Here is a 26,973-nt window from a genome sequence, read left to right as displayed (position 1 = left end):
GCAGATCTTTTAGCTATCAGGCTCCTGTGGAACCAGCTCCCAGTTTTAGTCCATGAGGCAGACACCCTGTCTACTTTTAAGGCTAGGCTTAAAACTTTCCTTTTTGATAAAGCTTATAGTTAGAGTGGCTTAGGTTATCCTGAGCGATCTTCCTTATTTTCTACCTCCATCTTCTTACCTCCCTGTTGGATGGAGTAAGGGGGAGTCAAGTTTAGCCCAAACTGGCTCAGTTATGGTTGAGGTGCAAACACACCCTCCATTTCTGCAACCTGTATGACCCCCTCTCTTTTCCAATGGTTATGGTCAATCTGACAGAGAGAGGTATCCCAATCGTGGTTTTTTGCATAACAATGGCCATCAGTGGGCTCTAGATGGACAAACTGTCTACTTTTAAGGCTAGGTTTAAAATTTTCCTTTTTGATAAAGCTTATAGTTAGAGCGGCTTAGGTTATCCTGAGCTATCTCTGTAGTTATGCTGCTATAGGCTTAGGCGGCTGGAGGACATAATGACCACTTTCACCCTCTTCGCTACATTCTCACACTACTCTCTAATTCTGCATTATTTGCTGTTATTTCAGTTTTTAACTTTATGTTCTCCCTCTTTTCTCTTCCTAGAAGCTACACCTGGCCTGACCCTGTGTCTACCTGTGACACCTTTCTGGAGGGGGGCATCGTCCAAGCTTCTGCTGGCAACAACTTAATGCTCACCCTCTACCGATGATACTCATGGCTCTGTCTTTCAGTGTTTAACCCTTTCTCTCTCCTAGACATGGCAATTGACTGAGCTTTTACTGTGACTAACTCGATGTGCTCTCTTTCAGACCCTAACCTTGAAAACTGGGTTAGAGTTCATCTATTCATTCTTTCTAGGTGAAACGACTAAAGGAGCTACATCCATTAACATTTACTTTTCCTTCCCATAGAAAGGAATCCTGGATCAGTGCTTTTGTATTCTCTGCTCTATTCTCTCAAAACCCCCAGTCAATCGTGGCAGATGGCCGCTAGTAATAATACTAGCAGCTGAATTCTGAACCATTAAAGGCTTATAGAGAGCGTCCACTCCTCAAAATGTGAGGAGTGGCAACTCAAATGCTTCACTTCTAAGTGCTATTTTCTCACTGGGGTTTCTTCTAATAAGGTTTCCGAAGTATTGAAAATGTTTTTGAGTATCAAGTATTTCCTTTCCTGTTTTTGTAAGACTCTCTGTTGCCATTTTCTTAAATGTTTAAAGACAGTCTGTACCGTACCTTTATATTGCAGATTTGTTTGTGCCCTTCTTCTTACTGATGCTTTTGTACAATGAGATTCTTTTGATCATTTGTGACATCTCTGCAAACTATGGCTTTATTTAAAGAATGCACAGTAGGAATGTCAAGAGAATCCTAACAGGACGGCTGACCTTTACTTACGATTAATCAAATTCTCTAATATTAATGGGAAATGTCTACTCAAGAAGAATAAAGTCTGGAATGGAATCAAAAGGTAGTTTAAAAAGTATTAATTTACAGACGTACAAATTAATGCACCCAGGCTAATGCAGCATTTACATTATTCCCTCTGATTTGTTTGGTTTGCAGTTAAATTATTCAGGGCACATATTACCTTAATAGTTTGAAAAAGTTCAGAAAGGATTTACTCACTTTGTCTCACTTTTTTACTATAACAAAAACGTGGCATTTTCACAGGGGTGTGTGGACTTTTTTATTTCCATCCAAAAACAAAATAGCCAAATGAATGAAAAAATTGCCTCCAGCATCCTGTTTCATAGGAGACAAATTACATTTAAAGTAAGTTTGGTTTTACAGCAAAGTGCAGCAGCTACATTTAAAGCACAATGAAGCAGTTTGACGTGAATTTTTAAAAGTGTATTTTTGGGCGCAGTGTGCCAGATCAAAAACTCAGTAAATCTGTAAATTCAAACATAATGTTTGCATGACATTGTTTATGAGAATTTATAACAAACATATTCATTTTGACGAGTTAGATAACTTAGTAGCATATCTATTAAACTCATATTTGTGAGAAATGTTGCATGTTCTGGAACATCCAAGATCTGGTTGCTGGTTCTAAGATCCCAGTCTTGCTCATTCATTTTTCATGGTTGATTGTTTTCAACCTACTAAGACCCATCTGCTGGCCCCATAGTGGATGTAAATCAGTCCCTTCATCCCTTCAGCATGTTCTCACAGAGGTCAGTAAAGTGATCACCAAAGTAAATATTTAAAGAAAAATTCTCCTGTGTAGGCCTTTCACTATGATTCGTCTTTTTAGCTCTAATTAATGGAATGCTGATTGTCATGAATCCAGATGTGAAGATGAATACTCAGTTGAAATGATGTAAAAATATGAGGTAAACAGTATGCTCTTCTGCCTATCGCTCCCAAACAATGTCACAGAATGAAAGCAGGATTATTTTGTCCCTATAATGTTATGACCAACAAAGTCTTTTGAAACAACAGGCTGCCACTGTGCAAGCCTACAATCACATTAGATAGAGATGATGTCACCAGCTGTGCCAGCCCCTGCAACTCCAGGGGCTTAGTGGCTACAAGAGAGGGGTGATGGCAAGATGGATGGAACTAGTGAAGGAGGTTTTCTTTGTTTTTACTTTTCACATCTGATAAACACTATTTGTTACCCATAGATGGCAGGACTCTGTACAGTCAGACATCTGAGTGTCAGTCAAGTGCTGCTTCAGCACAAGTAGCAAAATGAAAGATGCAGTTCTGAGCTGACATGGAAAAGTGGTCAAACAGAGCAGACCCTCCCCCAGCATCATGGAGAAGACAGAGTTCAGGCTGGAGGCAAAGATGCATCAGCAGACTCAAGTCATTGCCTGGAGAGCATACATGGGACACTAAAACAAGCAGCGGAAGTGGAATGACTCTACAAATAAATAAAACATGTTCTACTTGCCCAACGTATACATATACAGTCATATGTTATAAATTAGAACATGGATTCAAAGAGGGCTCATTCAGCAGATTAAAAGTACAATTTGAAAAAAACAACCTTTAAACAGGTATTGAACATACTTTTCATTAAGCCCATATTTCTAAATGAAAAATGTTTTTTTATTGGTTTGATGTAACATTCTCATCTTAAATGTCATGTTTTCATTAGCTGTGACCAGAAACAAATCACAATAACCAGAAATAAAGGCTTGAAAACACTTTCCATCGTGTTCACCGGCTCGGAGATAAGAAATCCAATCACAACCGACCTAGGCCAATTGTAGCAAAAATTCAAGCAAAGCGAGCAGGTCAGAAGTCGGGGCACAGAGGTGCAGGGAACGAACTTCAGTGTTAAAGACCAGTTCCCAAAGGCGTGCTTTATTTCCAATCAGGAAGAAACATTTTACCAAAGGCACCAGAGCTACAGTTATTCAGGGACCAGGAGATCACTCTGTGGCTTTATTAGGAGCAACAGCAGGTTAATCTAAAACATGTAACATTGGTTAGATAAGAGGTTGATAACTGGCAAATGTAATCTAATGTAAAGCCCCGCTCAGCATGATGTTTACATTGTTTAATGTGGGCAGGGGCAAGGCTGGGGTTTTGGGTATCTGCTCCTTTTTTTCTCCTCTCATCTACCTCTCATTTACTCTCCTTACCGCACCTCTCTCACTCTTTTTTCTGTCTGTCACACAAAAACATGCACACTCACACACAGATATTTCTTTACATAACCTATTTCTTTACATAACCTTATATCTTTCATCCCCTCTTACCCCCAGTACCTTCTTAATTTTCTGTCTTTTTCTCTGCTGTATCTCTGCTTCTGGACTTTATATCAGGCAACCCAAAGCACTAACTATGATTTCACTTAGGTCTATCTGTTTCTGTGGTGACATGCGTTGTCCAACTTTAGCGGCACACGCACAACTATAGGTACACTAAGGTTTGTCACATGGAATGTGCATGGACCCGGCACCAGAGAGAAAAAGTAAAAAAATTTTAATCAGCTTAAAAGACTACAGGCAGACGTCTTATTACAAGAGATTCATAAATCTGCCACAGGTGCAAATTATCTTAAATCACCTGAGTTTCCTAATTTGTTTTCTGCCTGCTATAATTCTAGGCAAAGGGGAGTAGCAATCTTAACTTTATACTTTACAGTATTAGACACAGTTACAGATCCAGGTACAGATTGGTCTAAATTAAGAATTAGACAGGCTGAGCACAACAGGTGACCGTTGGCTATCAATAAATATCGTTAAACAGTACATGAGTGATTACGGACTATGCGATGCATGGCGATCTCTTCATCCTAATCACAGAGAATATACTTTCTTCTCACATGTCCATCGCTCTTACTCTCATCTAGATTATTTCATAGTCAGCAGCTCGTTGTTGACTGACATTTCAGACACTGAGATACACCGTATAGCTGCCAGCGATCATGCTCCTGTCTCCTTAACTCTACTAAATAAGAAAGAAAACCCACAAAGCAAAAACTGGTGGTTTAATACATCATTGCTAAAGGATGAAGATTTTATCAAATATTTTAAAGAAGAGTCGAGTTCATATTTGGAGTTTAATGACCTCCCGGGGTCATCAACATCTGTTCTCTGGGAAGCAGGGAAAGCAGTGATGAGATGTAAAATAATCTCATTCTCATCACATAAGAAGAAAAAAGAAAACAAACGTATTCAGGAATTAGAAGAAACCATTTAACGGTTAGAAGCTTCCAAGGAAGAGGAAAAGCTGAACAAACTACGTAAATCAAAACTAGAATTAAATAAAATTATTGACAAAAAACCCAATTCTTAGTGCAAAGACTTTGAACAGAAAACTTTGAACATGGCAACAAATCAGGTAGCTTTTTACCTAACCAGCTGAAAATAAATAAATAAAAAACAACTATATTTGCTGTTAAAGACTCGACAGGAATACAGTTTATGATCCTGAAAGAATAAACACCCCTTTAGAGATTTCTACCAATCTTTATAGTCACTACAGATAGACCCGTCAGATAACGACACTGATCAATGTCTGGGTAACGTAACACTTCCTAAATTATCAGATGATCAAGCGATGGCCCTGCATGTGCCGCTGACTTCAGCCAAAATCCAAGAAGCTCTCACAAGCATGCCCAATAAAAAGGCTCCAGGCCCAGATGGATTCCCAACAGAGTTCTACAAAGAATTCTGGAATATTTTGGCTCCAACATTTCACAGAATGTTGCAGGAAACCTAAGAAAATGGCATACTTCCGCCAAACATAAATTCTGCCATATCCCTTACAAACGTTGATCTCACCCTGATCTGTAAAGCCCTCGCAAAAAGACTAGAAAAGGTAACTTCTCTTATACAGGTCCTTCTCAAAATATTAGTATATTGTGATAAAGTTCATTATTTTCCATAATGTAATGATGAAAATTTAACATTCATATATTTTAGATTCATTGCACACTAACTGAATTATTTCAGGTCTTTTATTGTCTTAATACGGATGATTGTGGCATACAGCTCATGAAAACCCAAAATTCCTATCTCACAAAATGAGCATATTTCATCCGACCAATAAAAGAAAAGTGTTTTTAATACAAAAAACGTCATCCTTCAAATAATCATGTACAGTTATGCACTCAATACTTGGTCGAGAATCCTTTGGCAGAAATGACTGCTTCAAGGCGGCCAATTGAGCACAGTGATACCATGGTCAGTAAACCATTTACAAGTGGTTTTGGCACTGTGAGCAGGTGCCAGGTCGTGCTGAAAAATGAAATATTCATCTCCATTAAGCTTTTCAGCAGATGGAAGCATGAAGTGCTCCAAAATCTCCTGATAGCTAGCTGCATTGACCCTGCCCTTGATAAAACACAGTGGACCAACAACAGCAGCTGACACGGCACCCCAGACCATCACTGACTGTGGGTACTTGACACTGGACTTCTGGCATTTTGGTATTTCCTTCTCCCCAGTCTTCCTCCAGACTCTGGCACCTTGATTTCCGAATGACATGCAGAATTTGCTTTCATCCGAAAAAAGTACTTTGGACCACTGAGCAACAGTCCAGTGCTGCTTCTCTGTAGCCCAGGTCAGGCGCTTCTGCCGCTGTTTCTGGTTCAAAAGTGGCTTGACCTGGGGAATGCGGCACCTGTAGCCCATTTCCTGCACACGCCTGTGCACGGTGGCTCTGGATGTTTCTACTCCAGACTCAGTCCACTGCTTCCGCAGGTCCCCCAAGGTCTGGAATTGGCCCTTCTCCACAATCTTCCTCAGGGTCCGGTCACCTCTTCTCGTTGTGCAGCGTTTTCTGCCACACTTTTTCCTTCCCACAGACTTCCCACTGAGGTGCCTTGATACAGCACTCTGGGAACAGCCTATTCGTTCAGAAATTTCTTTCTGTGTCTTACCCTCTTGCTTGAGGGTGTCAATAGTGGCCTTCTGGACAGCAGTCAGGTTGGTAGTCTTACCCATGATTGGGGTTTTGAGTGATGAACCAGGCTGGGAGTTTTAAAGGCCTCAGGAATCTTTTGCAGGTGTTTAGAGTTAACAACGTTGATTCAGATGATTAGGTTCATAGCTCGTTTAGAGACCCTTTTAATGATATGCTAATTTTGTGAGATAGGAATTTTGGGTTTTCATGAGCTGTATGCCAAAATCATCCGTATTAAGACAATAAAAGACCTGAAATATTTCAGTTAGTGTGCAATGAATCTAAAATATATGAATGTTAAATTTTCATCATTACATTATGGAAAATAATGAACTTTATCACAATATGCTAATATTTTGAGAAGGACCTGTAATACATCCTGACCAAACTGGTTTCATAAAAGGGAGGCATTCATCCACAGATTTACGCAGATTACTTAATTTAATAGATTATTCCTACAGTAAAATATTGAGACCAATATATTATCTCTAGATGCAGAAAAAGCATTTGATAGAGTTAACTGGAAATTCTTGGTTGCAACCTTGACTAGATTTGGTTTTGGAAACTCTTTCATAAACTGTTTAAAAATAATATACAGTTCCCCAGCGGCACCAATATAAAGACAAATAACCAAACATCTTCCAACTTCTATCTTTAGAGGGGCACCAAGCAGGGATGCCCACTTTCCACCTCATTATTTGCTATTTTTATTGAACCAATAACAGCAGCAATCAGGCAAACTAAAGATATTAAAGATATAAAATGTGTGAATATTGAACATAAAATCAGTCTTTATGCAGATGATTCTTTCTCAAGAATTTCCTATTATTCTATAAATTGGTTGAAATCAACACTTCTTCCAATGAAGTGTTCTTTCCACAATTTCCTTAATACACAACTACAGTCAGGGTATATTACATATTTGGGTCATGACCGAAAGAACGAGATCCCGGATACAAGGAGCTGAAATGAGCTTCCTCTGTAGGGTGGGCGGGCACTCCGTTAGAGATAGGGTGAGGAGCTCGGCCATCTGGAAGGGGCTCGGAGTAGAGCTGCTGCTCCTCCACATCGTGAGGAGCCAGTTGAGGTGGCTCAGGCATCTATACCGGATGCCTCCTGGACACCTTCCTCGGGAAATGTTCCAGGCACGCCCCACCGGCAGGATGCCCAGGGGACGGCCCAGGACACGCTGGAGGGACTATGTCTATCGGCTGGCCTGGGAACACCTCGGGCTCCCCACGGAGGAGCTGGAGGAGGTGTCTGGGGAGAGGGACGTCTGGGTGTCTCTGCTGAGTCTGCTGCCCCCGCGACCCGGTCCCGGATAAAGCGGAAGACGACGAGTACGAGTATGAGTACGAGTACGAGTAAAATGACATGTATGCTTTAAAAGCCTCAATATCAGCACCTCTCTGACCGCATGGTGGGAATATCTAAAAATGACAGGGTCTTCACTAATCCCATGCACACGCAACCCCATCAGGACCAATCCTGACATCCTACAAAAAATAATATGATAAACTTTCCAGATTGGAGGAGTAAAGTAATTGAATACCTGGAACATACATTTGAAGGAATTTTTTTCATCCCATTGAACAGATTAATTATACAATTTGGGAAGAACAAGAATATATTTTTAGAATATAAAAAAATTAAATCTATAATAACAAAAAATTTAAGCTTAAAAACATTGGGTTACAAATGCCATCAAGTGTACTAGAGTTCCTAAAACTCAAAACTCAACCCCCGAAATTAATGTCTAAAATATACAGGACACTGTCTAATAAAGATGAATCAATTTCCCTTCCTTTTATGAAATGGGAGGTGGACTTATCAGTCAACTTTGACCAAACATTCTGGTTTCAGATATGTTCAGGAACCTTTAAAATGACTAGTAACCCCAGTTTACAATTAATACAATATAAAATCCTTCATAAGGTATATTATACAGGTTAACGGACTTTCAGGATGGGTTTTGCACCGTCTAATACTTGTTTAGACTGCACAGACAATATACCTGACAATTATATCCACGCACTATGGTTACGTACACCTGTTCAGAGGTTCTGGTGCCTGATATGTGAAGACTTATCAAAGTGTCTGAGATGTAATATTTCACCTTCCCCCTCAGTTTGCTTGTTGGGCAACTTAGATGATGTCACCATAGAGACAAATTCAGTTCACATGATTTTCACTGCCTTATGTATTGCTACGAAAACACAATCTGCTGGTGGGGCGGAGGGTCTGTGGGAGGGGGTGGGGCGGAGTCAACCTGGGTGTCTAATGTCTTATGTGTTCTCGGAGTTGTTCGAATATTGGGGTGGGTATAGGTTTTCTTCTGGGGTGGAGGCGGATTGTTGACCTTTGGTGGGGATGGGCATCATTTGGACCTGGGTGATTCCGGTTCGGATTCTGGTTTCTTGTCTGGGTTCCGGTTACTGACACCGGTCCCGGTTCTGTCTTGGAGAGGGGAGCCAGCGGGGTCTGCATGGTTTGGGTGGGCGGGCTGGCCGGGGTTGATCTCGTGGTGGACTGGTCTCGGCTTCTTGGTGGGTTTTAGTTTTGGCTCTGTGGGCTCTCTGCCTTTTGTGGGCTTCAGTGAGGGTTTTCTTGCAGGGCTATTTCTGGCAAGGGTATGGGTGTCGGGCATGTTCTTGGACCTGGATGCTGTGGGTCTTCTTTTCACGGTGGTGCACTTTTGCAGGGGGCTTTGTTTTTGGAGGGTTGGTGGGGGCGCATTTGCATGGTGTGGGCTTTGTGCACGGCTTTTGCTTGGGTGCTCTTTGCTGCTTTCTGTCCTACACTGTATGGCGTTGGGTGGTGGTCCTGTGCACGGCGGCTCTGGCCTCCGAGTGTGGGTGCAGCAGGGCGAGCATTCCTGTGTTCAACGGTTGCATCTGGCTTCTCTGCCTTATACTGAGGTGGGGTTTGCTTGTCTGCTGGGTGGTTCCTGGTGGGTGCTGTGTGCTTGGGGTTGGTAGTCTTCACCGTGCTCCTACCAATGTATGGAAGGATGCGTGGTGTTGCTGTGGTGTTGGCTCGGGGGGGAACCACGGCTTGGCTCTGTCATTTTTGCATGGCTGCCATGGATGTTGGTGGTTCTGCGTCTCTAGGGGGGGAGTGCAGCCTCTTTGCTGTGCGTTCTGTGGCCTTTCTGTGCCGCCCTTCGGCTTGCTGGGCTGGCATCTTTCCCTTGGGCGTGGTGGTGGGCGGGGTGGTGCATTTGTCTATGGGCGGGGTGTATGTGCCTATGCTGGCCCGGAGCTTGCATTTGGGTAGGCCTGCCATTTTGGGTTGGGTGTGGTTTATTGTTGGCCTTGGTGTTGGTGTGGGATGTGTTTTGTTGCCCAGCTTGCCTGGTTGTGGCTGCGGTCCAGTGTCGGGCGTCAGGGACTGGACGCTCTGTTGGCTCTGCCTCATGCGTTCGAGGGTGGTTGGGCATGTTGGTCATGTGGCCTCCTTTGTTTGGCATATTTTGGCTGCGCTGGGCCGGCTGGTCTGCTCTTTTTTCTGTAGCACCGCTGCACTCTAGGTTGCTTCTGTGCACGGTTCCAGCACGTGGTTCCTGCTGGCTCCTACGGGCGTCGGACTGGGTGTCGGGCCTAGGGATCAGGGTTTGAGGGTTTAGGTGGTTCCGGGGGTGGGGCTGGGGTGTTGGTCCTGGTTTCCCGTTTGCTGTTTGCCATCTGGAGTTCGAGACTGGGAGGGGGAGTGGGCCTTTTGGTCGGGATCTGGGTTGGGGTTGGGGTTCGGGTCTTTGCGGTTGTCTGGTGCTGAGGCTGGCTTTTCAGCTCTCTCGGGATTGCTTGGATCTCCCTGGATCTTTAGTGCCCGGTCTGTTGGCTGGGGGGGGGGGGGGGGGGGGGGGGGGGGGGGGTGCTGGGCTCCGGCGAGGGCGTGCAGTGTTGATTGAGATGTGGCTTCACTTTGGTGGAGGGGCTGGCCGGCCTGCTTGGTGCGGCGGGGTATAACGGGGTGTACTGCGTGGGAGGGTTGGTGGTTGGCATCCAGGGTTTGGTTGTGGGTGCCCGTCCTTGGCGTGATGTAGTGGCCTTCTTCCAATGCTTCCTTCTGGCTCCCGGCCGGGCAACGGACTGAGGTTTGCGGTCAAGTGGGTCTGGCGGTGGAGCATGTCTTGTGCCTGCACTGGGGCAGCTGGCGAGTTGTGCTTGGCCTGGAGCGGTTGGCCTGCCCGGCCCGGATACCCGGCTGGAGGCCCGGATACCCGCTGGCCGGGGACCTCTTGCCGGGTGAGTTTGTCCCATCTTGGTGTGGGGCCGGGGCTTCTGTTGTGGGAGCGGTGTTTCATGGTGTCTGCCCTGTTGCGCCTGTGGGTGAAGGATTGCACGAGGCCCTAGCCTTGCCGTCATGGTGCACTGTGTGGTGGGGGCAGGATGTTGCGGGGGTGCTTGGAGCGGGGCTGTGACTGGAGCTTGTGCTGTGTGGGTGCCGCTTCGTCTGCTTTTTGGGGATAAAGCTCACCTGTGGGGGTGTGCCCATGTGCTGTAGTGAGGGGATTCATGGCGTTTGGTTTCGGGGGCATGTGTTGGATATCTGTGTCCTGGTTGGGGTTTGCCTGGTGGGAAAATTCGTGTTGGGGTTCATTGGGGGTGGGGGGCTCAAAGGGTTAGGATCGGAATTCATTGGGGAGTCGGGACTATTTTCATTTTGTGGCGGCTGTAGACCCTCTGTAGACACTTCTTTTGTACATGGCTCCCTCTCTGGATGAGGATGGGGGTCGTTGGGGACTGAGGTTGGGGCAGGGGGTTGGGGTCCGGGCCGGGGTCGCTCAGGTTCAGGCACGAGACAAGATTCAGGTGATGGGGCAGTCTGCCTGTCTCCAGCCCCCGGAGGGAAGGGGACCACTTCCTGGGGGGGCGCTGGTTGCCCCAATGGAGTATTGGCACCTGGACCTGGGAGTATAGAGTATGTATGGGGAGTGTGAGTGAGTGTACAACATCCATTGCTCTTATTCTTTATGTTGGTTGCGTGGGTGTGAGTGTTTTAATGTGTACCCATGAGGGTGGGAATGTGTGATTGTGACTGTGTGTGCCTGTTTTTTGTGTCAGGTTGGGTCTTGGACTGCTCCCTCTCCTGGATCAGTTTAGGCCCCCAACAAATGTGGGGCCTATTTCCTCCCCGCCACACTAACTGCCGGTGGTTGGTGTCCCTGCACACTGGTGTACTTGTGGTTCTCGGAGTCCAGGGCTGTGTGCTTTGGTGTGTGCTGGCTCACTCCTGGTGGCTGCTTGCCTAGGCCTGGAACCCTGGGTTCTGTTGGGCCTCTGCTTGGAGAGTGATATGCCCCGGGGTCTCGGGTCTCTGGTTCCATGGCTGAATCTGCTCAGGCGTAGACGGCTGCCGGCAGGGCCTGTGGGCTCCCTGGAGCTTCTGCACTGTGGCTGCTGGGTGGTTCCCCTGGGACTCTCCCCTGCTCTTCTCTGGGTGTATGGGTAGTCCTGGCGATGGTTCTCCTGGGGCTCCTGTGCTGTGGGGGGTCTTTGAATGTCTATGGATTGGATCTCCTCCTTATCTGTCCCAGGTGTCAGGGAGCAGGTCTGTGGCTCCTCACACTCGCTATTGCATATTTATTATGTAGAAACCTTGTATACACAAGCGCGCTCATACTTTAGACCCACAGGTGTTTAGATTCAGGTGTTAATAGTTACACAAATGTTATATATTGAGCCGCATTTACCACTAAATACATCTTGCATTCTTAAGGACCGTGCACTTTTGGTAAAAAAGCTGTTAATATGAACGTTTCTGCAGGTTTCGAAGCAAGGAGGGTGTTATCTTGTATTCTCTTCATTGTTCTTTCTTTCCTCCATTCTTTTCTCCTTCTCTCCCCTTTTCCTTTTTGCCCCACCTCTCTCTCTTGTGTGCTTCTTATTTTTTTCCTTTTCCTTTCTGTCTCCACGTCCGTAACAGCTGAAATAATCCGAAAGTTTCTTTTATAAATATCAAGCAGAGCTTTAAAGCATTAGCTATAATGCTCCACTGGTGAAAGTAAATATGTTGGGCTTTTTCTTGGCACTCAGACAACAATTCTGAGTGCTACTCTGCCGAACAGGATATGGTTAAAAAACAACAAAGAAAAACCCTTACTGGTCAAACACTCCACGGCAGTAGAATAAATCCAGAGTTTTCATTGTTTAATATGCAGTCATTTTGATAAAAAGTGAAACTGTCAAACCTTAAAGAAATGGACCAAAGGAATGTTGTTTACTTAACACAAGCCAACAGCAGTAACTCTCCCCACATTAAAGACACTTTCATAGAACAATTTTACTTTCAACACTCCATGTCCCACCTGAAACACACAGCAGCTCATGCATTAGTTATACTAGCAGCCACTGAATGGAAGGGATGCTGCTTTGAGCACTTACATATCCCATTCCTGCAGTAATTCTTTGAGTTAGGGAGAAAGAACACATTTATCCTAAATAATAATCTGATACTGCCGATCTTTGCTGCAAAACTAGCTGTGAGACAGGCATTACCTTATTAATGCATGCCGGTCCCACAGAGGACCCGCATCTCAGCAGGACATGGGGGATGTGCCCCAGTTTTCATAGCAGTATGTTTGGAGACATATGTCTGTGTGTGTGTGTTTGTGTGTGACATCAATATGTCAAAGGGGTGCTTTTGTCATGTAATTATTCCAGTGCGACCAGTATTTGCTTTGGCCTCTGGTAGTGAATCAGGCCATTTCTTCACAAGATTTCAGTCAGGGTTTCAGGTCAGATGATAAATCATTTAGTTGCTAAAATACACAAAAATAACTACAAAGAAAATGTGAATGGGAGTTTAGCATTCTGTGGATAAGTTTTTACTCTGATCAGTAAAAAGTGACACAGAGATCAGAGCTGAGGTTAGCACCGAGAATGATGTACAGGTCCTTCTCAAAATATTAGCATATTGTGATAAAGTTCATTATTTTCCATGATGCCATGATTAAAATTTAATATTCATATATTTTAGATTCATTGCACACTAACTGAAATATTTCAGGTCTTTTATCGTCTTAATACGGATGATTTTGGCATACAGCTCATGAAAACCCAAAATTCCTATCTCACAAAATTAGCATATCATTAAAAGGGTCTCTAAACGAGCTATGAACCTAATCATCTGAATCAACGAGTTAACTCTAAACACCTGCAAAAGATTCCTGAGGCCTTTTAAACTCCCAGCCTGGTTCATCACTCAAAACCCCAATCATGGGTAAGACTGCCGACCTGACTGCTGTCCAGAAGGCCACTATTGACACCCTCAAGCAAGAGGGTAAGACACAGAAAGAAATTTCTGAACGAATAGGCTGTTCCCAGAGTGCTGTATCAAGGCACCACAATGGGAAGTCTGTGGGAAGGAAAAAGTGTGGCAGAAAACGCTGCACAACGAGAAGAGGTGACCGGACCCTGAGGAAGATTGTGGAGAAGGGCCGATTCCAGACCTTGGGGGACCTGCGGAAGCAGTGGACTGAGTCTGGAGTAGAAACATCCAGAGCCACCGTGCACAGGCGTGTGCAGGAAATGGGCTACAGGTGCCGCATTCCCCAGGTCAAGCCACTTCTGAACCAGAAACAGCGGCAGAAGTGCCTGACCGGGCTACAAAGAAGCAGCACTGGACTGTTGCTCAAAGGTCCAAAGTACTATTTTCGGATGAAAGCAAATTCTGCATGTCATTCGGAAATCAAGGTGCCAGAGTCAGGAGGAAGACTGGGGAGAAGGAAATGCCAAAATGCCAGAAGTCCAGTGTCAAGTACCCACAGTCAGTGATGGTCTGGGGTGCCGTGTCAGCTGCTGGTGTTGGTCCACTGTGTTTTATCAAGGGCAGGGTCAATGCAGCTAGCTATCAGGAGATTTTGGAGCACTTCATGCTTCCATCTGCTGAAAAGCTTTATGGGGATGAAGATTTCATTTTTCAGCACGACCTGGCACCTGCTCACAGTGCCAAACCACTGGTAAATGGTTTACTGACCATGGTATCACTGTGCTCAATTGGCCTGCCAACTCTCCTGACCTGAACCCCATAGAGAATCTGTGGGATATTGTGAAGAGAACGTTGAGAGACTCAAGACCCAACACTCTGGATGAGCTAAAGGCCGCTATCGAAGCATCCTGGGCCTCCATAAGACCTCAGCAGTGCCACAGGCTGATTGCCTCCATGCCACGCCGCATTGAAGCAGTCATTTCTGCAAAAGGATTCCCGACCAAGTATTGAGTGCATAACTGTACATGATTATTTGAAGCTTGACGTTTTTTGTATTAAAGACACTTTTCTTTTATTGGTCAGATGAAATATGCTAATTTTGTGAGATAGGAATTTTGGGTTTTCATGAGCTGTATGCCAAAATCATCCATATTAAGACAATAAAAGACCTGAAATATTTCAGTTAGTGTGCAATGAATCTAAAATATATGAATGTTAAATTTTCATCATGACATTATGGAAAATAATGAACTTTATCACAATATGCTAATATTTTGAGAAGGACCTGTAGTGGTAATTTAGCTGTTAAGTGCTACATGTCAGTGACACAATGGCTGGTGATAGATAACAGGTGCTAATTGGCAATTAAAGTGCTACAGAATAAATAATGCCCCTTCTTTCACATGTTTATCTTTATTTTACAATTGATGAATGATCACAAAAAACTCATTTTACAGCCATCTCCTTTCAAAACAATAATATGATTGATAGCTCCGTCAGATCAGTCAGGCTCCCCCAACCCATAGATATAACTGTGACACAGTTATTTCTCAGTTCTTCCACTCTTCTCATTGCTAAGAACACCTCCCAAACAGATTAAGTGCTGCTAGTTAGCATTTTTGTTATTGTGCAAGCTTGGATAGCTGAACTGCTTCTGTTAGTATCAGTAACTGCTGCCTGCTGGCTAGGATTTCATCCCACAGGCCGCTAACTATGAGCGCATTGAAGCTTTATGTTTCAGGCTGCTTCAAGCTAAAGAACTTGAAGCAGAAGTCTTCATTCTGTCCCTGCTCTCAGGGTGGCAGACTTCTACTACAACTACTACTTTATTTTTAACGCAGTTTAAAACAACCACAGCTGCAACGAAGTACCTCATAGAAAAATTAAATGAACATTTAAAACAGGGTTATAAAACACAGTTGATAAACACTTGTTATAGTTATCAACAGCGCATAGTTGTTTTGACCTACTGTGATTATTCCAACCAGGAATTTGCAGTACAGTAGTCATGAGTTTTATTGATTTGTTGTTCGCTAATGCCTTAGCATTCAATCACAAAGTGAATAGACATTAGCAGTGTCCAAATTCAGGGGCTGCATCCTTCGAAGGACCCGGTCTACATAGGATGGGTTGTCCAGAGGCCACGAAACCCGAAAGTGAGTGGCCATGAAATTGGAAGGTCTAGCCATCACCATCAGTTCCTGCCTTTACCTCAATACATCAATGACAAAAACCATTTGTTTAATTTATTAGTGAAACTTGTAGCAACTTAAATACTAACATATTAACTTTTGAACAATCAATTTGTAGAGCAACATCTTTAGATACTTGGCTCAGTAACTAATAAAAAAGTGAAATAAACCAAACATTAACCGTTAGATATCACCTGACTGAATTACTTAAAAGCCACAGGGAGTTTAAAAACGATGTGCCAGGAGTCAGGCGATCTCTCCAAGTATAATGACCATTGACCAACCGTTGAATGAGTGGCAGCTTTATTAGAATTAGTAGTTGTATGTTGAGTTCAGGGGTTTCAACAAATTAATGGGTCCTTACCTAATTCAGATGGGTATTAGGTGAGCTACAGTGAATTTGACAGCGGCTCTATGGGGCATGTATATAGGTCAGATACAACATTATAGCAAGTGACACGACTAACAGGGAACCTAATGTTATGTACAGTACTGTGCAAAGTTTTTAGGCAGGTTTGAAAAAATGCTGTTAACAAAGAATGCTTTCAAAAATGGAAGGCTCAATAATTTTTTTTCATCAATCAACAAAATGCAGTAAATGAAAAAAGAGAAATCTAAACCAAATCAATATTAGGTGTGACCACCCTTTGCCTTCAAAACTGCATTAATTCTTCTAGGTACACTTGCACACAGTTTTTGAAGGAACTCTGCTGGTATCTTAGAGAACTGACCACAGATCTTCTGAGGATGTAGCTTTCTCACATCCTTCTGTCGCTTCATGTAATCCCAGACACACTCGATGATGTTGAGATCAGGGCTCTGTGGGGGCCATACCATCACTTCCAGTAAGTCTTGTTCATTTTTACGCTGAAGATAGTTCTTAATGACTTTGGCTGTATGTTTGGGTTTGTTCAATTAGCATTTTTTAAATTGATAAAAATAAACAATCATCATTTATGTTTCTGAAAGCATTCTTTGTTTACAGAATTTTTTCACACCTGCCTAACATATTTGCACAATACTGTATATAACTACTGTTATCTAAATGAAAGGAATGGGGTACAACACTTTCTACTCTGCTACGCACCTGAACTTGGGAAAGGTGGCTTGCGAAATTAAAAATAACTGTGATCACTACATATAAATCAGTGGGCTGAAGCTCAACCTCTGTCACTATGCATTATTTGCCTAAAGGATCCCTGTGTTGGACTGGTGACCTGTCCAGGAGATTACTCTGCCTCTACAGCTTGTTAATTACTGAGCTCCCACTGCCCCACGCACACCACAACACAAGAGAGATTCTTCTAATATGATGATGCAGAAAGACACTAAAGATGCTGCATTCCTTCCATTTGTGCAGCGAGAACAGTCCATACGTCTCTTGAAGAACACGTTTTTTCTTTTGATTTTAGTTTTGTAGGACCACTCTGATCTGTTCAAGGTTCAGGCTATTATTTTAGTTCTACTTGGAAACCTACCTCTAAAAGCAGTCTGTAACAGCTGTGTGAGACCGAAATTAACATCCTTGGGCTCTCTATAGATAACAGATACTCTGGAGACTTTTGCAACGTAATATACCCACCTGTTCTTTCTATCACAAATTTCAAATCCGATTTCAAAAGCTCCAGCAAAACCCTTTTTTAGCTTTTGCTTAATCAAAACTAAACTAGAGAAAAATAAAAAATCTGATCGCTATGTCGCTTACAGTTTTCACAATTGCAAAATAAAAAAGGTGAGGCAAAGCAATCAAATTAAACAAAGACTACTGAAATGTTAAAGGGATGATACTGTTCTGGCGTCTTTATACTATATTATACAAAATGTGTTTTTGATCATCTTTTTGGTTTTACACATATAGCATATCACTGATAATCTACATTTCCAAGATAAGAATTCAAATTAGCTACACCCAGCCTTTATTTGCAACCTTGTATCATTTTTTTAACCTATATCTAAAGTTGTCATGAAAGTTTGCTGCCTCTTTGATTTTTAATTCATGAAGATTCAAACAAACGTTAATAGATTCAGGAAATATTAGCTGTGAGCACAGCTTTATGTGGTGCACTGACCTACTTAAACTCTGAAAGGTTATTTCTAAGTCACACACTAGAATGATAGAAACAGTCAGCTCATGCTGTGTCTGACCTTTAATTCATGTTGAAGGTTCCCAGTTTTTACAGATAAAAAAACTAAATTCTGGGGATTTAAACGTGGCGCTCATATTTCAACCATGTAGGTCTCCATAAGCCTGTCCCCAACTCCTAAAAAAACGTTTTTGTCTGCCGCCCCCCCCACCACCAAGCGTGTTTAACAGACCTACCTCTTCAGGGAGGCTAACCACCAAGGCATTCTCTGCTTGGCCAACCAGCGCCTGAAGAAAATACTCGCTGCAGGCAGCCAGTACAGCCCGGTGCCCTCGGAACTCCTTGCCCTCCACCAGGACAGTCACATCACACAGGATATCCTGCTTCCGCTGGTCATTAAGGCAGAGGAGGATATTGGTACAATGAACCGTCGACTCATACACATACATGGGGTCCTCAGTCTTTTCATCCACTGACATTCCGCTCACACCCTAGAAATAGAAACACAACATAGGTGGAGTCAGCTTACAACCAAATCCAGTGAGGGCATGCCACAGGACTGACATCAGAAACGGTGGTGTACAGCAGCCAGCCTCATCATTCAACTTAAACAGCAATGACTGGCTGTTGCTTCACATGCTCCCTGTCTTGATCATGTCAAATGTCAGCAAAACGTTGTTACCTGATTTTTACTGCAGACATACAAGCCTTTCATTCATTTCCTGCTGAACCTTTCTTTGATCTATTTTGGACCAGCTGCTGCAAAACCTGTAACATTTACATTAAAGGTGTGAAATTATTGTTTTTTTTGTTCTAATTATCCTCATGGCTTCATTGTATACCAGATAGGTGAATATTCTAGTATTGCAGTTTACAGATTTTGCAAGATGGAGCTTTGTCCTGCAAGGCTTTTCTTTTAGTGTCAGAACTAGATTTAACTTCACTGTCTGCCAGCCATGTCATTTAACAGACCTGTCTTCTGTAAGACAAGTTTGCAAGCTAGTTGCTCTGTGGCAGGGTTTCTTATCATTCTAAACATTAATCTGTCAACCCATTAGCCAATGATTCAGTGATGTAAGGAGAGAGTGTCCAAAATAGCCCACCTGTGTATTGCCTGTAGAGGTACTGACTGCCCTCTGTCCTGCTCCTGTACCTGACGTACAGTCCCACATGACTGCTAATGTGCTTGTTTATACTATAACTTGTTTCACTGAAGCTGTAGATAAAGGTAAAGATTCATCTTCTTGCTTCAATACCACTTTTATCCAATCTTACAAAGTTCACATTCTTTCACCAACATTGACTCCTGTTTCTGTCCAGTTGTGTTTCATTTGTCTCGTGAAGTTTCTGTTTTTAAGGCACAAAGCTTTCAGTTTTCTGCTCTGGTGATTTCCAGCCTCTCTTGCCCAGGTACATATATTACTTCCCAATATGCTGCAAATAACATGCTGCAAATGCTGGAACCATCTATCACAGAACCACAATGTCTAATAATTAATCTGACATATCTTTTTGGTGCTGTTTTTATTTTTCTATATATTCTTTGATAAAGGAACAATGTTCAAATTTTGATTGTAATACGTTTGTTTGATAACTGTGAGTTCAATAATCCATATTTATTGATTGTGATTACATATTTACTCTCAGTGATTAGACAGTTATACTGATTTCCCTCCATACCTCTTACTCTGCTCAAATCTCCCTGTAATTAACTGCACTGTCTTTTCTCAAACGTATTCACCAAACACACACCTACACAAACAACACCCTCAAATAACCTTTATATGAGACCATGATCTGTACTAAGGCATCTATCTACTCTGTGATAGCTTCTGTTTACAAGGTAGAAAATATTTTGATAGCTAACTCCACACTGCTGACATATGTTTTATTTGCTCATCTGTTTTCCTAATGTGTGGTTCTGTTTCTGTTTGAGGACTTACAAACACAATCACTACAGAAGCATTACTGAGGAGCAGCGTCAGAACTTTGACTGAACATGAACCATGGTATGCCACTGAACTAAATCAAATGCAGACCCTGACGTGAGGTGACTTTGTCATTTCGGCCTAGTTCTACACACTATTCAAAATTAGATTTCCCCTGAACGACCCTTGCAAGTGTGGCTGTCCCTGTGTTTGCTTTAGTTGGTGCAGTTTTTCAGGTAAATGTTGCTGTTAAATGTGATCACAGGTTACCTCTTCTAATTTAAACACCCTACTTCTGATTGGGAGGGAAACAAAGTCAAACACAAGATGTTAGAAGATGTAAACATTAATCGCACTGCCTGACTGAGCACATGAGTCATACTCCCCTTTCAGATCATACTTTCAACCTGTGATTTACATGTGTTCTTCATGCCTCAGTGATCAGCTAAAAGGAGTTGACGCAGAATGGAAGGCTGATGGTGACTCATCTCTCTAATCCACCTCAGAAGGTGGCCACAGACCTGTCACAACCACCATGAAAGAGTGTGACATAGGGATATGATACAAACCAGAGAGATTGGCATTGGGGTGTTGAGGCAAACACAGCACAGACACCAGATTATCCCCCATTGTCTGTCGAATTTGAGAAATACTTCAGTCAGCACAACAAGATGCACATAATCACGTTAGGATGACATGCAGCTACGCCGCTTGTACTTCAGTAAGGTGAGATATTATTGGGTAAATACACTGTGCTCATATCAGTTATGTTGAGCTATGGGCCACACCCCTTTGGTTCTACAGTCCCAGCTGTATGTTCTGCGATATGAATAAAAAATCTGAAGGCAGGGTTGTAGTTGCAAACTATGATGTGAATTAGGCTTAAATATGGATCTGCTTATTCAGTGTATTGGTAATTGTATTATTCTTCAGAATATCTTGTAATGCATCAAAGGAATTTCTCAATGACACATTTTAGAGACTCGGTAGGAGAAGAAGTACATTTGCTAAAAGGGAACCCAGTTCAGGTCCACTTGTTAAAATAAGATTCAGAAATACAGGGTTGGACAATGAAACTGAAACACCTGTCATTTTAGTGTGGGAGGTTTCATGGCTAAACTGGACCAGCCTGGTAGCCAGTCTTCATTGATTGCACATTGCACCAGTAAGAGCAGAGTGTGAAGGTTCAATTAGAAGGGTAAGAGCACAGTTTTGCTCAAAATATTGAAATGCACACAACATTATGGGTGACATACCAGAGTTTAAAAGAGGACAAATTGTTGGTGCACGTCTTGCTGGCGCATCTGTGACCAAGACAGCAAGTCTTTGTGATGTATCAATAGCCACGGTATCCAGGGTAATGTCAGCATACCACCAAGAAGGACGAACCACATCCAACAGGATTAACTGTGGACGCAAGAGGAAGCTGTCAGAAAGGGATGTTCGGGTGCAAACCCAGATTGTATCCAAAAAACATAAAACCACGGCTGCCCAAATCACGGCAGAATTAAATGTGCACCTCAACTCTTCTGTTTCCACCAGAACTGTCCGTCAGGAGCTCCACAGGGTTGCTATAGCCAAACCTTTGGTCACTCATGCCAATGCCAAACGTCGGTTTCAATGGTGCAAGGAGCGCAAATCTTGGGCTGTGGACAATGTGAAACATGTATTGTTCTCTGATGAGTCCACCTTTACTGTTTTCCCCACATCCGGGAGAGTTACGGTGTGGAGAAGCCCCAAAGAAGCGTACCACCCAGACTGTTACATGCCCAGAGTGAAGCATGGGGATGGATCGGTGATGGTTTGGGCTGCCATATCATGGCATTCCCTTGGCCCAATACTTGTGCTAGATGGGCGCGTCACTGCCAAGGACTACCGAACCATTCTTTAGGACCATGTGCATCCAATGGTTCAAACATTGTATTTTGAAGGCGGTGCACCAATACACACAGCAAGACTGGTGAAAGATTGGTTTGATGAACATGAAAGTGAAGTTGAACATGTCCCATGGCCTGCACAGTCACCAGATCTAAATATTATTGAGCCACTTTAGGGTGTTTTGGAGGAGCGAGTCAGGAAACGTTTTCCTCCACCAGTATCACGTAGTGACCTGGCCACTATCCTGCAAGAAGAATGGCTTAAAATCCCTCTGACCACTGTGCAGGACTTATATGTCATTCCCAAGACGAATCGACGCTGTATTGGCTGCAATAGGAGGTTATGGTTATCTGTAAGTTGTGGACTGATGTGTTTATCAATACTCCAAGCAAGAACTCAAGTCCAATGTGAAGAGAGAAATCATCTGTTTAAAAGAGTACAAAATGTCGGCCAGAAATATTAACTGGGTAATTATTCAAGGGTCACCTAAAGATTTAGTGAAAATAATGTGTTAAAATCCTAACAAAGACATGGTTTAATTCTGATAGAAGAACTACAATGCATTATGGAGAAGTGAGTTTATTAAAATGGAAAAATGGAACTCTTTCCCAGTGAGGGCTCCAATATTGTACAAGTTTACCTTTGTAGTTGTTGTCTATAACCAGTTGTGTATAGTTCCATCATTTCTTAAAGAAGCCAGAAAGGCACTGAAAAGATTATATTAGTAAAGAGTACTATTAAAATCTAGTTAGCTTTTTTAAGACATCTTGTCTCATAGGTTGATGCATCTGAAAGGTGTAGTCTCCAATATAATGTCTTATATTGCAGATACAGTGAAAAACATATCTGGAAACACATCTACCAGCAGGCTATTTCTACTATGTATTGTGCGAAAAATATTCAGTGATGACACAAAGAAAAGACGCACAAAGACGTGCACAGATGTGCACCTGGAGAAACGTGTCCAGACATACACTTCAGAAAATAACAGCTTGTGGCAGATATCTGATTAGAAGTGCTGATGGACACACAGGATAGTTAATCGTTATAACAGCTGTTTAACATTATTTGATTGGGAGTTATCAGCCTACTTCTTTAGTCGCTAACATTCCTGTGCTGACTACGGAGCATGAAGACAGCATGATGGAAGTGAGAAGGCTCCAGCGTTGGTCAGCGCTGACCACAGGGTTGTTTCAGGCTCAGTTTCACCCAGGGCAGTGGACGAAGACTAATGGGACTTCACCAACAGAGCAAATAAAGGTTTTGGAGCACAGCTCACCACTAAAAGTATATTTGTATAGTAACATACTCATTGCCAAAGCCTACAGTACGTGAAAGGTAACATCCTGATGTCATTCATTTAGATTGTGTTAACATCTGATTTTGGCTGCTGCCTTCAAACATTCTGCTTGGGTTAAAGACAATATAAATGTAACCCAAAATCTAAAATGTTGTTTATTTCAAGAAAATAAAAATATAAAACATGTAAATGCCAGTAATGAGAAAGATTAAGGAAAACATTACAGATTCTCTAAAACACATATAATTCCCAATTATAACAGTATTAATAACCTAATACTGGACTCATTTCTTCATGACATTTTTTCCTTTGGTGTTAAAAGTTATTACCATCTTCAGCCAACATCTTCACAAAGATTTTTGCTTCTGAACTTCCGCTACAGATGCACATTTTGCACCACAATACATTCATCAAAGGGACAGAGAACCTATGTTTATACTTGCATGTAATTGAGACATTTTTTTTTGGACAGATAAATGTAGGCATCTGGAAGTTAGATCCAATGATGAACCAGAATTGTGGAGGTCCAAAGTCCTCCTCCTCATAAAAGCCTTCAGCTGATTCAGAATGCTGCAGCAAGAGTTCTGATGAAAATTAAAAAGAGAGATCATATTTCTCCTATTTTAGCTTCCCTTCATTGGCTCCTTGTTAAATTTAGAATAGAATTAAAAATTTTCCTCCTCACATATCAGAATCAGAATCAATATCAGCTTTATTGCCAAGTTCGTACATACAAACAAGGAATTTGACTCCGGTACACTTTACTCTTTGGTTTTGTTTTTGTATTACAGAATATACATATTTACAATATACACATATATAATAAAATGGTGCATTTGCAACATCTGTATTCTGTTGTTTGGTACTCTATTGAATGATCAACAGAGAAACAGCCTGGGGGAAGAAACTCTCTCTGTGGCAGCTGGTTTTAGTGAACAGTGCTCTGTATCGGCGGCCTGAAGGTAAAGCTCTGGACAGTTTATATGCAGGGTGTGTGGGGTCTGCAGAGATTTTAGCAGCTCTTTTCCTGACCCTAGACCTGTATAAGTCCTGGATGGAGGGAAGGTCAGCCCTGATTATTCTCTCTGCATTCCTGATTATTCGTTGCAGTCTGGACCTGTCCTGTTTTGTGGATGAGCCAAACCACACTGAGATGGATGAAGACAGGACAGATTGAATGATGGCAGTGTAGAAGATGACCAGCAGCTCCTGTGGAAGGTTGAACTTCTTGAGTTGCCTCAGGAAGTACAGTCTCTGCTGGGCCTTCTTTCGAACAGTGTCTATGTGTGAACATCATCTCAGGTCCTCAGAGATGGTGGTTCCTAAGAACCTGAAGTGGTCCACGGCCGATACAGTGTTATTGAGGATGGTGAGGGGGGTGTATGGGGGTGGTGTTCTCCGAAAGTCCACCACCATTTCCACAGTCACATATAAAACCCTTAATGATCTAGCTCCATCATACATCAGAGATCTGATGGTTCCATATGTTCCTAACAGGGCACTTCGTTCTCAGACTGCAGGTTTACTGGTGGTTCCTAGAGTCTCTAGAAGTAGAATGGGAGGCAGATCCTTTAGTTATCAGGCTCCTCTCCTGTGGAACCAGCTCCCAGCTTTAGTCCGTGAGGCAGACACCCTGTCTACTTTTAAGGCTAGGCTTAAAACTTTCCTTTTTGATAAAGCTTATAGTTAGAGTGGCTTAGTTTATCAGGGAGGGAGCCTTCCTCCCTCCCTGTTGGTTGGAGTAAGGGGGAGTCAGGTTTAGCCTAAACCGGCTCAGTTATGGTTGGAGGAGGACATAACGACCACTTTCACCCTCTTCGTTACATTCTCACACTACTATCCAATTTTGCATTATTTGCTGTTATTTCAGCTTTTAACCTTGTTCTCTCTATTCTCTTCCTAGAAGCTACACCTGGCCTGGCTCTGTGTCTACCTGTGACACCTATCTGGAGAGGGGAATCGTCCGAGCTTCTGCCGGCAACAACTTAATGCTCACCCTCTACCGATGATCCACATCCCTGTCTTTTAGTGTTTAACCCTTTCTCTCTCCTAGACATGGCGATTGACTGAGCTTAACTGTAACAAACTCTATGTGCTTTCTTTCAGACTCTAACCTTGAAAACTGGCTCAGAGTTTATCTGTTCTTTCTTTCTAGGTGAAACGACTAAAGGAGCTACATCCATTAACATTTACTTTTCCTTCCCATAGAAAGTACTTCTGGATCAGTGCTTCTGTGTTCTTTTTGTGTCTCTGCTCTGTTCTCTCAAACCCCCAGTCGGTCGTGGCAGATTGCCGCTCACACTGAGCCTGGTTCTGCTGGAGGTTTCTTCATGTTAAAAGGGAGTTTTTCCTCTCCGCTGTCGCTACATGCATGAGGGATTGCTGCAAAGTCAACGCCAGTGACTGTCCACTGTCTCTACATGCTCATCCGGGAGGAGGGAATGCTGCAAGTCACTGACTGGATGCAATCTGCTGGGTTTCCTTAGATAGAAAAACTTTTTATCCAATTTGAATAAAAAGCTAACTCCGACTGCACTGTTCAATGGTTAGGATTAATTGGAATGTATGTACCTGACTGTTGTGAAGTGCCTTGAGACAACATGTGTTGTGAATTGGCGCTATATAAATAAAACTGAATTGAATTGATTTGAATTGAATTGAATCATATCTTGGCTAATTATTTCTGGTTCTCCCATCATGTCACGTAAGAACACAGCCACAGGTGTGCCTCCATTTTACTTAAATGTTGTGAAGTAATGACTTTTCCAGTTGTTTAAAGGTATAGTAATCTTAGTTTGAAGAAAGTAATACAAATCCCTTACTAATGTTGTTTAAATAATGCTAGCAATCCTAATTTACCTTAACCAAAAAGTTTAGTCTGATTTAATGTCAACAATTTAAATAATACTAAACATCTGGTTTCAACAATATACAGGTCCTTCTCAAAATATTGGCATATTGTGATAAAGTTCATTATTTTCCATAATGTAATGATGAAAATTTAACATTCATATATTTTAGATTCATTGCACACTAACTGAAATATTTAAGGTCTTTTATTGTCTTAATACGGATGATTGTGGCATACAGCTCATGAAAACCCAAAGTTTCTATCTCACAAAATTAGCATATCATTAAAAGGGTCTCTAAACGAGCTATGAACCTAATCATCTGAATCAACGAGTTAACTCTAAACACCTGCAAAAGATTCCTGAGGCCTTTAAAACTCCCAGCCTGGTTCATCACTCAAAACCCCAATCATGGGCAAGACTGACGACCTGACTGCTGTCCAGAAGGCCACTATTGACACCCTCAAGCAAGAGGGTAAGACACAGAAAGAAATTTCTGAACGAATAGGCTGTTCCCAGAGTGCTGTATCAAGGCACCTCAGTGGGAAGTCTGTGGGAAGGAAAAAGTGTGGCAGAAAACGCTGTACAACGAGAAGAGGTGACCGGACCCTGAGGAAGATTGTGGAGAAGGGCCGATTCCAGACCTTGGGGGACCTGCGGAAGCAGTGGACTGAGTCTGGAGTAGAAACATCCAGAGCCACCGTGCACAGGCATGTGCAGGAAATGGGCTACAGGTGCCGCATTCCCCAGGTCAAGCCACTTTTGAACCAGAAACAGCGGCAGAAGCGCCTGACCTGGGCTACAGAGAAGCAGCACTGGACTGTTGCTCAGTGGTCCAAAGTACTTTTTTCGGATGAAAGCAAATTCTGCATGTCATTCGGAAATCAAGGTGCCAGAGTCTGGAGGAAGACTGGGGAGAAGGAAATACCAAAATGCCAGAAGTCCAGTGTCAAGTACCCACAGTCAGTGATGGTCTGGGTTGCCGTGTCAGCTGCTGTTGTTGGTCCACTGTGTTTTATCAAGGGCAAGGTCAATGCAGCTAGCTATCAGGAGATTTTGGAGCACTTCATGCTTCCATCTGCTGAAAAGCTTTATGGAGATGAAGATTTCATTTTTCAGCACGACCTGGCACCTGCTCACAGTGCCA

At 42.8% G+C, this 26,973-nt stretch overlaps 1 protein-coding gene across 2 annotated transcripts in view; it reads right to left on the bottom strand.

Annotated features, from left to right (window-relative positions):
- The window catches only part of bach2b (BTB and CNC homology 1, basic leucine zipper transcription factor 2b), a 117,194-nt gene that overhangs the window by 27,987 nt on the left and 62,234 nt on the right, over positions 1–26,973 (bottom strand). For both annotated transcript variants that reach the window (XM_047387250.1, XM_047387252.1), the window contains one exon: positions 18,108–18,362. In XM_047387250.1, the coding sequence (XP_047243206.1) occupies positions 18,108–18,362 (255 nt within the window). The remainder of the gene's footprint in view (positions 1–18,107; positions 18,363–26,973) is intronic.

This window comes from Girardinichthys multiradiatus, chromosome 15 (assembly GCF_021462225.1).
Source record: "Girardinichthys multiradiatus isolate DD_20200921_A chromosome 15, DD_fGirMul_XY1, whole genome shotgun sequence".
In the NCBI taxonomy this organism is placed as follows: Eukaryota; Metazoa; Chordata; class Actinopteri; order Cyprinodontiformes; family Goodeidae; genus Girardinichthys; species Girardinichthys multiradiatus.
Note: the sequence above shows the minus strand (reverse complement) of the source record. Positions and strands in the feature narration are given on the sequence as shown.